The sequence below is a fragment of the Eulemur rufifrons genome, chromosome 7 (assembly GCF_041146395.1).
Source record: "Eulemur rufifrons isolate Redbay chromosome 7, OSU_ERuf_1, whole genome shotgun sequence".
Lineage (NCBI taxonomy): Eukaryota > Metazoa > Chordata > Mammalia > Primates > Lemuridae > Eulemur > Eulemur rufifrons.
This window is the reverse complement of record NC_090989.1, coordinates 210,815,980-210,830,291: the sequence shown is the minus strand read 5'-3', so window position 1 is coordinate 210,830,291 and position 14,312 is coordinate 210,815,980. Positions and strand designations below refer to the sequence as shown.

The 14,312-nt window shown below is 42.3% G+C and overlaps 1 protein-coding gene across 2 annotated transcripts in view; it reads right to left on the bottom strand.

Moving 5' to 3' along the window:
• The window catches only part of FRMD3 (FERM domain containing 3), a 254,155-nt gene that overhangs the window by 111,981 nt on the left and 127,862 nt on the right, over positions 1 to 14,312 (bottom strand). For both annotated transcript variants that reach the window (XM_069474091.1, XM_069474090.1), the window contains exons 2-3: positions 13,494 to 13,598; positions 684 to 726 (exon numbers count right to left, since the gene is read on the bottom strand). In XM_069474091.1, coding sequence (XP_069330192.1) covers positions 684 to 726; positions 13,494 to 13,598 — 148 coding nt within the window. The remainder of the gene's footprint in view (positions 1 to 683; positions 727 to 13,493; positions 13,599 to 14,312) is intronic.

The following is a 14,312-nucleotide window of genomic DNA, read 5'->3' as shown; positions in this document are numbered from 1 at the left end:
AGCCTGGCATGGGTGACCAGGACAAAACATCACGTCGCCCAGGACTACTGGTGAACACCCTCCTCACAGAATCCCAGATGAGTGACCAAGGATTCGAGAGAGATGTTACCCAAGCCAACTTTTTCAAGAGCTCATTAGAAAAAAAAAAAAAAGGACTCCAGAATATCAAAGCTTAAAAAAAAATTACCCAGAAAAATTAGTTTTACTTCATTTTTGAGAGTCCAAGGGGTGGAAAAGTACAGTACAATCATCTGTAAAGTTTTCAGTAAGATTTTAGTTTCCAAACACACCTGCTTCTCCCATCCCCCTCAAGACTCACCTCCTCCGACTCTGAACCATTTACTAGCAACCCCCACAGTCAAAAGGAACCAGGTACCCGGTGATTATGTTTAAGGGATATCTAACCAGCCAATTTCAAAGCCTCTGTTCAAGTATGAAATATGAGGGCAAGACACAGGGAGGTGGGGAGGCTCCGGGAACAAAAGGGAGAGGGACTGCTGAGGGGAGCCAGGGTCACAGAAGAGGAGGAGAGAAGATGCCAGCTCCTGACAGAGAGCAGCTCCCACTTGCCCATACATCTCCAACTCTACCCATTTTTCCTCTGGCAGGAGAAACTTTGTCAGGAAACAGAATCTATCTTTGGACATTTTGTAGCAAAAATAAAGTCACAAATTGACACTTACATTTCATTTGCTTGGAGATGGACTTGTTAGGCTCAAGCCAGTGCTGAGGAGAAAGAGAAAAAAAAAAACAGAGATCAGGACTGGAATTGCTGGACCACACAATGCATACTTAATATTAAATGACTAACAGGAATTCCAAAGCATAGCCTCGGTTTCCATAGATACTCCTCAGCGTTCCACCCTCTGAAGACCAACATAAACTCGTCAATAATCATAACCCAGAGGAGCACATGAATTACAGAGAGTTAACATTTTCTGAGTAAGAGTTGAGTCACACAGTTGCTAGGAGAGGATATGCACTTAAATGGGATGTTCTGGTAGCTCTAGTCGACTCCTAGGGGATTCTTTGAGCCCCATTGCTCTGGGAAAGCCACAGATGACTAAAGACTTTGAGCATTTGACAACCATGACCTTTAAGAGTCACAGCCCAAGACAGCATCCACACCTTGTTCCCCTGCCAGGCCAGACTCCTTTCAAATAAATAATGGGCCAGGCCAGCTTTATTCCATCACGTGCAGAGGCAATTCTTCCTTTTTCATAGGGAGGAAAACATGATCTTAAATATCTTATTTTCAGAGGCCTGAGGTCATCAAGAAGAAAAATCAGCTTTATCACCAAACAAAGGAACCGAAAGGCCTGGGGAATCTCAGAACCGTGTTACTGACGGGCATTTGAAGCCGACACCACGCTGGTCCCGGTGGCTGGCTCTCTCCAGAGCGGTACAAAGGTCACTTCAACGTGCTGAGAGCTGGGCAGCTCTTGAGCTCACTAACTGTGAGGTCCCGAAGCCACTCAGGGAATGTCAGGAAGAGTCACTTTGTACACCTGCAGTTTATAAAGATGATAAGAGGGGGTACCATCCTGAGGTCGGGTAGCCCTCATGCTGGGGGCACCCCACCTGCTTGATGCTGGAAAGGACAGAGGAGGAACAGACTTACCATCCATTGAGCTCTCACACCTCGCTCTATCTCCTTTGTGTCATCCATAAGCCTCAGGTTCTATATTGGCGCTATTCTTTGATGTCGATGTATAACCATACAGTTTACTAAGAGCCCACATTTGTTGAGGGCTAAGTGCCAGCTGCCATTTTAGGGTTTCCAAGTACTATCTTATTTAGTCCTCATTACCACTCACTTATAAATGAGAAATCTAGGGCTCAGTATGTTACGCAACTTGCCTAAGGTCACCCAGCTAGCTGATGAGTGGCGAAGCCAGTCGTGCAGAGGGATTCCGGTGCATGGGCCCTTAACCTCTCAGCTATGTGGCCTCCTGACTGATCAATTTGCTCTAAAATGCATATTATCCTTGAGGAACACTCCCTGTTTTCTCAGAAACTGAAAAATTGAGTAGTCAAATCAGTGGTTTCCAATCTGTAGTTTCAGATCTCTGCAGTCTTCAAAAACAATAATGAGAATCTTGTACCTGTTTTAACATTTGGGAAAATCTAACAACAGCAAAATAAAAATACCTTTACCCCTGACCAGGTGCACAGACAAGCTGAAAAAGCAAGTTTCTTTGCTTCTGGCCAAAATTGTATCAACTCACTTTGGGAACCCTCATTATCCTGCTAATCAGTTGCAGAGTTGAAACTGAACAGTAGAAAATGAACTAATTGTTCTACTTATTAGCTATATAACCTGGTACAGGATGTTTAAACTCTCTGTGTCTCAGTTTCCACCACTACAAAATGGGAACTGTAATCACACCCACCTCAGAGACCTGTTGTAAGTGTGAAAATACTCAATAAATGTTTGTTGGCTGATGCTGTAGTTGTTACTTAATAGGTACAGTTTAATTGGTCGATTACCAATATGGGAGTTTCATGGAGGAGAATAATAAAAAGGCCCCTGGTGGTTAAATTTCTTTTCTAGGAATAAATAAATAGGATAATTTAGAACTAAGGCAAGAAAACAAATAACAGCAGCCAGAGATCAATACCTACTGCTATTGTTTCACTGAGGAGGATCACCAGTCATTTTGCCAATAAAATCTGAAATATAAATATGTTTTCCAAATTCTGTTTGCTTGGCATTCTTTGAACTCCTTAGCCCATCGTTGCCTAACTTCAGCCTGCCTCTCCAACTTCTCTCTGGGTCCAGGAGTGATGTTAGTTTCATGTGTGCTCACACCAGAGCTGTAAGGAGGGTTTCAAGACTGGGTGAAGGCTTGGGGAGAATGAGTGCCATGGCTATGTCTGCCATGCCACTATAGATTGGTTATGTCCTTCCGCTGTGCCACTATAGATTGGTTATGTCCTTCTGCTGTGCCACTATAGATTGGCTATGTCTGCCATGGAGGGGTAGGGAATATTTAAGGCATGCCTGCAATGTATTTGCCATCTGTGCTCTAAAGAAATTATTTACTCTAAATGAACTGACCTCCTTGTTGTCCTAAGAAATACGCCTTGTAGTTTCTAATCAGTTCCTAACGTCCTATTCCTCTAGGCCAATCACAGCTACGTTTGCCTTTCATTCCCTGTGTATCTCAGTGACCTACAGAGTGATCACTGCATACTTTTGCAGGACAGCTATTACAGCTACTCCTCTCCAATGGGGTAGTCATGGTGCATAGAGGCCTACGAAAAATCAGCCAGCAATAATCATGTTTCAAGGGACTAAAGGAAATCATTTCTCCAAAGAGGGCTAAGCTCAATTTGTCAGTACTTATTAAAACAAACAAGCAAGCAAACAAAACCTGACTGACCTATGGCCTTTATTCTCCAATTCAACCATGTCAACAAGGAGGCACGTAACAAGAATTTTCACTGCAAGATTATATAAAATTACAAATCATTAGAAATAACATTAATGGCCAAGATCAGGAAAATGGGCAAATAAACCATGGTCTGTTCATATTCTGGATGATTCTGCAGCAGTGTTTTATATATAAGGTAGATCTTTGTGTGTAACATGGACAGATCTCTAAGGCACATTGTGGGATGAAAAAAGTGAACTGAAAAATTTATAACTATGGCTGCCATGAATTCCCAAATTGTGCATTGAAGCACCCCAGGGAAACACAGCCATACTAGACATCTGTCAGCACCACGTGAACTATGAACTCAAGGGAGTACACAGTTCCAATATCAGATTGAGCTATGTTCCTTTTGATGTCATACTTTCTTTTTTCAAAGAGGGGTTTACAGCAGTTGCTGTGATAAAAAGCAAGTACCCCACAAAAATAAGTATGGAACAGGCAATGAGCATGGTGGTGTCTGATAAGATCCCAGGGGTGCCAAACAGACACACACTTCCCTTTATTAAGTAATTGTGGTTAGTTAAGAACTAACTGAAAATACTGGTTTTCTTGCAATTTATGTGTATAATGTTCTAAATGACTACTAAGTTGTTAAAACATCAAAACTTATGAAGTTATTTGGATCTAACTCTTATTAGATGGAACTGTTAGATGTTCTCTTGGCCTATGAACACCATAAAATAACTAATAAGATTCTAAGAAATCCATAAATTAAGAAAGCTTAGAAAGCTTTGAACTACTATATCATGTAATTTAATGTTTTCTTTCTTAATAAAAAGTACAAACACTACTGTATAGTCAAAGAATACATATATAAGCATCTAAACTTATTTTTAAAGCTCTGAAATTGATACACACTAAAGTGATACCAATGGGAGAGGATAATAGGGGTGGGGGCACAAATTTAGGGGTATTGGTCAAAGAGAACTATGACTTCAATATTTTCTGTGATGTTTCATCTGTGATGTTTTAACTTTAACCTTTTACATGTATTGGTGCATTACATGAATAATTAAAAATCTATTATTTAAAAAAAGGCTAAGCTCTACTCAGAGGATGATGGTAGAGTTCACCTAATCTAGACTTGAGAATTTCATACATGACCTGCAGACACCAAATCCGGCTGAGCACCCGGGGTCGACACTGTGGTCAGACCCAGGAGCCAGCAGGCCTGGACTCCAAGCCCAGCCCTAACACTGACTAGCTGTGTGACCTCAAGCAAGTTCCTCGGTGTCTGCACTTACAGTATCATCATGAGGTTTCAACAGGTTAATCCATGAAGAAGGCCACGGAACAGAGCTTGGTGGATAGTGAAGGCCCAATAAACACCAGCCGTGACCGTCTTCACACTGGCTGAGAGAGACTCCTCAGTTGGTGCAATGGCAGCTTCAGTGAATCCAACTTTGTCCTCCTCTTCCTCCTCCAGTCCCCATATCACTATCCCTTCTGTGTGGCAAGAGGAGATTATTTATCTGTGTAGTTGGAATACCAGCTACCAGTCCTTTGCCTCTTTCTTCGTCCCCTTCTTCTCTCTCCTCCCTATTCTCATTCTTCCAACTAGAATGACAAGTTGACCAATGACATGGAATCTGAGCTACACCAATAACTCTGCTATTGCTGGATGTGCAGATGGATTACACTGGTGTGAAAAAATAACCATGATGTTGTATGCCTGGCAACTAGATATAAGGCTTAGAACATTTATTGCATTGCTATTTTTCTTTTGATTGCTGCTTGGATTATATGCTATTTTTTAAAGTCTGTTTCCTTGCTAGAAACTGATCTTCCCTAAGATAGGCAGAAAGGAAGACCCGGCAAATCAACTATCCAAATTTGTGGCTGATTTACTGTAGCTGAAACCTTCATTTGCTCAATTCTCATTTAGAATGAAAATTCCAAAGGCTAAGGAAGCTAAGACCCCATTGTTGTCTACAAAATGAATTCAGGGAGTACAATGAACCAGAGGATGCCTCCTTTAGTATGAATCAAAGGCACGAGGAAGGCATCGGCAGCAGGTGCTGTCGGGTCTCAGCAGTCTGACTCTTTTCAGGAAGGCTGCCCTCAGCTTACTGGACACCATTGCAGGGTAGAGAATTGAGCCTTCCTACCCCTCCACACCCTTCACAGGCCATGATAGCTCTTAATTAATGACTGACAGATGTGGGAGTATAAACACCTCTGCTCCCTCGCCCCTTGGACAGAACAACTCCAAGACATGACTAGCACTGATTCCAGAACTTCCCTGTTGGATTGAACCCAAGTTACCCTCTGTACGACTTTGCCCAACATTACACACTGGCTTGGCTTTCTTCCCTTCCTGTCCCAATCCTCCACTCCCCTACAAGATTTTTCCTAGAAACATTTCCTAATAAATCACTTACACTGGAATTTTTATGTCAAGGTCTGCTTCTTAAAACCAGACAGCCTCCCTATCTGTCTTAACTATTCTACCAGAAACTTCCTCCATGGTGCATAAATTCCTTCTCTTAGAGGTTTATTCCTTTTACCTTAAGCTTTTAAGTTAACCTGCAAAGCCCTTGTGAGAGGTCCCAATTTAAGGGGGTTTTCAGTATTGGCAATCTAGCCTGATCACATTTCAAACTGTTTCTTAGAACAAATTTATTTTGATTGAGAGCAGCTTGAAGAAAAAGAAGAGTAGGAGGAAGCTACACAAAGGAGGTGAAAAACAGAGAGATTCCTAAACCCTTTGTGTCCTGATTTCCTTATCTGTAATTTTGGCAGAGGAGGTGGAAAGCAGATTCGAGAACCCCCAAGATTCCTGCAGCTCTAACAGTCCACATTCCATGAACAATGAGGACATTGCCAATAAATATTTCTTTCTCTTTAATTTTGCTAGGCCCAGCCACGCTTAGTCCCGAGAGATCGTTTTCCTCTACGCCATCATAGCAATGATGGGTATCATTCATACATTCTCATTTAGGCTTGTTTGGGGAAAAAGAAGGTGGGTATTAGGCAGTTATTTGCGACTAAGTAGATTGATTTCTAATTTGGTAGCTGCTGAGACAAAAAAAAAAAAAAAAAAACGCTTCCAAAAGTAGGCAATATAAACTTTCGTTATCTTCAAATGTTTGGCTTCTGTCTTCTGTTGAAATTAATTCAGGCTATGATTACAGAATAAATTACACAACTCTCGGCTATCTTTCTCAAAATCCTTGGTGCCCTAAACAAGAGTAATTTATAGTCTGGAGAAATGTGTTAACCCACGGGGCTTTAAGAAAGAATGAATGCTCCTCCCCAAACAGGAGATTGATTTTCCCCTCAATAGTAACCAGATCCAAAAACTGACAATTCCCATGATAGCCCTAAAAAGATGGCCTGATTCTCACATCCACCTGGACAAAGCCCTAAAGAAATTCAGTCCTTGCATTATGTAGCCAATTTACGCCATTTCCAGTCCCTCTGGCCTCTGCTGGGGATAAAAGAATGCCATCCAATCAATGCAGCCTTAACAGTGTTGCAGATGATAAGGTGATAGCTAGACCCTAGTTATTTATTAATAGTTACCAGTACAATGGTTTCCACCTCAATTTTAATAAAACCTATCACATAATAGCAACAATAACAAAAACAAATCTGTAGATCAAGAACATTCAAAAATTGTTTGTTTGGAAGTCAATCCATGTAAGAAAATCTTCATTTCTTCAGTGTAGTGTTTTTCACTCCTTCAGCTGTAACTGCTTTTATATTCTAGGGTCTCAGGGATGGGCAAAAAAGAAATATTAGCCAGGAGAAGAGACACTGTACAAAACAGAGGAGGAGGGGCCACGAAGTCTAAGAAAGCAGTCACATAGTCCATTAATCCTTTCAGCAACTACCACCCTTTTGCTAACTTAAATGCTAACAGGAGTTGATAATTTTTATTTTTTTGTAAAGAACCAAATAGTAAATATTTTAGGCCCTGTGATCTATACGTTCTCTGTCACAACTACCCAACTCTGCTGTTGGATGATTTAAAGCAGCCACAGAAAATAAGTAAATGATAGGAGTAGCTGTATTCCAATAAAACTTTATTTACAAAAACAGATTGAGGGCCATGATGACACCTGTGTGCCAGCCCCTACTCTACTTCCAAGAAATCCTTAATGTATGATCAAAGAAAAAAACAGTCATAGTCTGATGAAAATGCAATAGGTTATAAAAACATTTATTACTGTTTAAAGTACATAAGCTAACTAAAATGTAATCATGAGGGAAATTAGGACATTCCTTCAAGCTTGTTACAATAGAATTCACCACTATGCAGCATTTGCTATCATGCCATATAAATTTAACAACACTGTCACCAACCTGTTCTAAGATCAAAGGTCACCCAGTTGCCAGACCGCCATCCTTTCTAAACTCTTTAAAACATAGAACAGTAAAAAGATCAATTACATAAGTGGATAGTACAGATTAATTCATTTAAACAGCACCCTTATGGCATAGGTAGTATTAGTATCCCCATTTTACAGATGAAGAAATTAAGGCATAGAGAGTGTAAGGAGCTTGCTCCAAGTCATACCACCAGCAAGTGGCAGAGACAGGATTTGACTGTTTTCCTGATGTCAAAGTTCTTAGCACCTGAGCAACAATGTCCTCCAGTCCTCCCTCCATTGTCGAAACTGCAGCTCATTCCCTCTTATTAAGTCTATAACTACCCTTGTTTACAGAATGTGTCTCTCTCCACATTCTTTTTGTTTCACTCTGTTCCTTGTCAGTCCCCTTTTTTTGGTTTGCAATCTATTCCCAGGGCTTTGAAGTAATATAAGACCTCATTGGCTTCAAAATCTTTGTGGCCTAAACCACTTTGCTAATCTTCAGACTCATATTTTCAACTACACACTGAAGATCTCAACTTCAACATCTCTCAGGCAGTCCAGACACAACATGTTCAAAACTTATGACCTTTTCCTCAAAATCTGCTCTCTTTTCAGTACAACTTATATAGTAAGTGGCTCCATGTATACTTGGAGCCCTATGCAGCCATGTAAGAAGTCCAAACACCCTGTTGGAGAGACTGCCGGGAGAAGCTCCCATATTACATGAAACGAGAAGGGGCCCCTGAGCCCCACCTTCCAGCCATCCTCATCAAGGACCAGGCATATAAGTGAAGATGTCTTGGACCCTCCAGACAGGACCAGCCACCAGCTGAACATCACTGAGTGACCCCAGTCAACATCATGTGGGGCAGAAGAATCACCCAGCTGAGCCCTGCTCAAATTCCTGACCCACAAAATCCTGTGATATAATAAAATTATGTTGTTCTAAGCCACTAACTTTTGGGGAGGCTGTTGTACAGCAATAGATAACTAGAACACTTGCTCCTAATTGTGACCCTCCATGCAGGTAAAACACAATTACAATTGAACTTAAAAGAAATCTGCTGGAGGCTGAATGAAAAAAAATCCAAATTGACATTGCCTAACCTATACTGTTTTTATTTCTCCAAGTTATACACGATAGATACAATCTAGTCTTCTTCCCACCTCGACTTAAAAGTTATCTCTAAAGCTACTTTGAAACTTCCAAACCTGCTGATCTCTAGTTGGCTCTGATGTCCTTGCCTGCTGGAAGCCTCTAGTGAGTTCTTCTCTTTCTAATGATCACATTAAGCCTTATCTCCATAGTTTGATTCTTGCCCAGGTTGTTCCCACCACCAAGGAAGGAAAAACTTCCTACCTTGGATATCTTCCTATTTTTTTCTGACTCAGAAAAGGATAAAATGGCATTTTCCCAGCCCCTGCCTTCTGGCTCACACAAGATAACCAGTTCATGTGTGTCTCCTCCCCCCATTAAAATTAGGACATCCCAGTTTGCAAAGTGACTTCTAGATCACAACCTTATACGAGGCATTCCTCTCCCTTCCCGGGAGAGGCTATCAGATGTAGACAGAGTCAATTATGAGCAACCATTTTAATTAAAGACCAAGTCCTGCTTTCTACTGAAGGAATCTGACAATTTCCCCAAATCTGTCAGTGTTCACACCTTGGGCCACGGTGGAACCACCAGACAATATATTCAGTTTTAATACTCGTATGATAGTATTGTCTTTCTTGTAACTTGCGTGCCCAAAGTCCTTTCCCACAAAGCCAAGTTACTTGTACATGTCTCCCCCACTCTCCCAACACACAGGCGCCAAGAAGCCTTGATTGTTAATGCCTCTTGATACTGAAAAGCAAAAGGGGACTCCTTACACAGACAAATTCATGATTGGTGACTTGAGGCAGCAGTACAACCCTTCTCTTCAGTGCAGGGCTGCCCTAAATCTTAGGTACCACTCTTGTTCCCAGTTATGAGCATCTGTGCGGCAATTATCCTGAGGATCAGGAAGCAGCCTTTCAACGGCAGGAGCAGCTGGTGGGACATAATGCTCTCTGGCTTCCTGGCACCATCCCCAGAGTGAGACCTCAAATCATTGGGCCAGTTTGTATTCCATTCCCTGTCCTCCCCAAGGTGCCTCTAGAAAAAGCAAATTGCTCTAACACAGACAAGGTCTTTTCCTGCTGCTAATAAAACTCACTGATAGGCTCACTAGTTCTTTCTGGTTACCAACATAAAAACCTCAGGGCTATAATTATACGGGGGTGGGGGATGAGAGTGTCCTTGCATCTGTGATTTTCCAGCTCATCCTCCTATCAGAAAGCACGTGAAACCCTCTGGTGTCCAGCGGACACATGACACACAATGCCCTATGTGCCAATACCGGGCACTTCAGCAAGTGTACCCCAGAGGTATGAGTTTCCAAAGTGAACCCCTTATCTTTGGGTATGAGTCAAAACATCCTTACATTAGAAAAGTCAAGAACACTGATGTAAATGGCTTAAACAGATACTTAGAAATAGGGAAGTTAAAGCCAAAAGCTCTGAGTACAGCCTCCCTCCAGACTGTAAATCAATCACCTATAACAAAGTCCTGGTGTAATTGCTCCTCTGGCTGGGCTGGGGGCTGGGGCACTTCAGCTCTAAGGCACTGGGGATGTCTTCCTTACCTGGGTGTGGGGAAAGGATGGGGGTGGAAGAACAAGAGGGGAAATCCAGGAAGATGGACATCTCAAACCACAGCCACAGAAAGGAGAGTTACGAAATACAGCTAATTATTTCAAAATTTCATCTTTCCAAAGGGAAGTTACCTGAATGCTTGAACAGAAGTGGTGGAAAGACTATGCTGGAGTTTAAAAAATATATTTTAAAAAAGCTGGACTTAAGCCAAGTGCTACCTTTTCCTTCCACGATTATTTCTCCCATGACTTCTAAACTCACTGCCCCAGGCTTCTCTACCAGTAAAATGGGGAGAACACCACCCACATTTCCCCTAATCTTAAGCAACAAAAATTGTATGAGTTCCTCAGAGGACGAATGTGGTAGAAATTCAGGGGATTTTTACTGACCAGTAGTCAATCTCTCCCTCCCTATATCAAATGAAAATATAGTAATAATAATGGAATTCCTGGGCCCTTGCCATTAAAATAGCAAAAGACAGTTACCATTGCCTGACTCAGTCTTTCCCACTTTCAGAGCATCTGGGGCATGAGACATCTTGTCAAACATATGGTGTTCCAAATGTAATAGTGCTAAATATTTAATATTCCACAATGGTTTACTGTAAATCGAGTTGTGAAGAGTTGTAGGCAAACCACCAGCCCCCACAGCAGAGGTGAGTTCCACTTCAGTTTCTCTAACTCACTTGGCTTTCTCTGTTGATTAGCTTTCTATGCAAACTACTCATCAGTTTTATTTGCCAATAAGAAAAAGTACAGGAGGTGGTAAAAAAAAAAAAAAAAAAATGTTGGTTAATTAATCTCTGCTTAAAACTCCCATGCCGGTATGTCTTTTTGCCTTTGAGTCCATTTTTTTAATTATCCAAGTCTCACTTGCTACCTTCTCTCTCCAAAGATCACAATTAGTGGTCCCCTCACCTTTAAAAGAAGTCTTTATTAATATAAACATTTTGAGGTTTTAGAGGTGCTAATCATGGCTGTATTTCCTCAGGCAGTTACGTCACCTGGACCTAGCCAATGCATAATAATTGTAAGAATAGTAACAACAATCAAAAGTAAAAATAAACCATAGCATGTACTCAATGTATACCATGTGTTAAGCATTCATATACCTTACCTCTGATTCTCATAGCAACCCTACAGGTAGGCATTGTTATTTGTTTTATCCATCAGGACAGAGACTCAGAGAAGCTAACTAACTTGAGCAAGATTACACAGCTTACCAATCAGCAGAGGTGGTTTTGGATTCATATCTTTCTGAGTCCAAAGTCCTTGCAACTGTGTGTGTTCAACAACTACTCTGCAACCCATGTGAAAGCTACACTGACATCTTCGTAATCAGATGGCTATAAGAGCTGCATGATTCAGAGAGAAAAAAAAAAACAAAGTATTCAGGCACCCCTCTAAGCAATTTAGTGGCTACATCAGATGAGGCAGTTTTGTTTTCAGGGAGGCCCCCACTTTTTCCTCTAATCTACTACCCAACCAATTATGGGCATTAAAAATTAAGCTAAATCAAGTCAAAATATAAAGAACAATAAAGCACATCAACCTAAAGACTTATCTTTTTTTAACTTAAAAAATAATTTTAGATATATAAAAATAGTTGCAAAAATAATAGAGTATGACCTTTACTCATCCCATAATGTTAGCATCTTGTACAACCACAGCACACTTATCAAAATAATAAACCAATATTAACACAATAGCATCAACTAAACTATGTGCTTAATCTGGAGTTCACCCAGTTTTCTCACTACTATACTTTTCTCTGTTCCAGAAACCAATTCAGGATCCCACATTGCCTTAAGTTGATGTGTTGCTCCAAACTGTGACAGTTCCGCAGTCTTTCCTTGTCTTTCATGACCTTAACACTTTTGAAGACTATTGGTAAGTTATTTGGGAGAATTCCCTTCACTCTGGGTTTGTCTGATGCTTTCTCAAGGTAAGACCGAGGTTATGCATTGTTGGGAAGAAGACCACAGAGAGGATGTGCCCTTAGTGTATCGTATCAGGAGGTGCATGATGTTGAGATGTCTTTTTACTAAGAGCCAGGCTGGGCTGGCAGGAGGGAGGGGGAGCTGAGAAGAAGATCAGGGTCGCTGGGGAGGAGAAGATCAAATTATGGAGGGTAGAGGAGTCCTGTCCCCCTCCTGGGCAACCCCCTGGGTATCCCTTTGCACACAGCCCTGCTGTAAGCACCAGAGAGCAGAGTGGGGACAAAGCCCCCTCATAGCTGGGACCCACAGCAGGGTTGCAGGACTAGGAAACCCCAGGAGCTGGAGTGGAGACTCCCTCCCAGGGGACTTTTGGATGTCACTTCACCGAGTCTGACACATGCCACACCCGGATGCCCTAAGACAGGTGCACCAGCTCAATAACGAGAGACTGCCCTGCTCACATTTCCCCACCGACAGATACTGAAAAGGGCAGGTGTGTCCAGGAGCAGGAGCACGGTGAGGGCTGTCAGGGTTAGTGTGCCCAAAGAGCAGCTTCTCAAGTGATTTAACCCTTCATCTGTAAAAAGATTTTTTTAAAAAATGAGCTAAAAGCCACATAATATAAAATTAACCACTTGAAAGTTTACATTTCAGTGACATTTAGCACATTCACAATGTCGTGCAGCCAACACCTGTCAAGTTCCAAACATTTTCCTCCCTGCAAAAGAAAACCCTTTATCCATGAAGCATCCATTCCCCTAGTCCCCTCTCTACTGATAGCTTTTTGCAGTGGGGTGGGGGGCGGTTCTATAATGAGATCTTATTTGGCCACTGTTTGAGGAGCTTTGCCAAACCCTGGGTTCAAAGGGCACAGGGACAGTCTCTTCCAATCAGACAAGAGCAGCCTTCCAGAAAGACCGATAAGGAAACTTTTCCCTTCTCCTGCTCCACACGGTGCAGTGGGGACAGTGCCAGCCTCTGCCATTCACACAGTTCCATGTGGCCAATGACCCTTGAGAATGAGGGTGTCATGCCGGCTCTGAGACAGACCCCACACTGCCCCACAGTCTGGGTCACTCCTGTAAAACGGCTCTGGGCAGAGATCGGCTCTCTTACCCTTTGCTTCTCTGGGTCCACATAGCGAATGCCAAAGTAGTCCTTCTCCAGCAAGCTGTAGTAGTTGCAGATGTGGTCGATGAGAAACTGCCCTTTGGTCTCTCTCTGCAAAGGAAGCACATGTAAGATTCAGCCAGAGCTCACCTTGCGCACTCAAGTCCACGGCGGCCTCGTTCACCCCGTGCATTTGTGCTTAGAAAAATAGACTCATTTGCTCCAGTCCCTAGAGCAGGAGCTTCCAAACTCTTGTACCCACAACCTTCAGTGAGAAATACATTTTACCCTGTGAGCCATTAAACACACACACACACACACACACACACACACACACGCACCCACACGAAACCAAAAGAAACACCAAGAGGCGCCAAAGGGACACCCACCAACACCCTGCAGAGTTATTACACAATGTGCTCTAATATGTTCCATTTTGCTCTCATACATGCCATTTAGTTTTTCTAATGCCATTTATGACTCAGAACACTGACTTCACAACTCAGTACCTTGTGGTTTGTAAACCCATAGTTTACAAACCCTCTTAGAACACATACAACACCACTGACTGCTTACTCTAATTGCTTTGTACATATTCCCAATGATCCTAGGAGGAAGGCCCTCATTCTATATGTGAGGAAACTGAGGCACAAAGGGGTTCAGTGACTTGCCCAAAGTCACACAACGTGCAGGGAGCAAGGCAGGATTTGAGCCAGGCCACTGGCTGCAGAATCCAGGCTCCTGCTGAGCCACCCGGTCTCCCTGGGGCATCCGTGTGTCCCCCTCGGCTCTGCCAGGAGCAGGTCTGGTGGGGGTGGCAGTGCA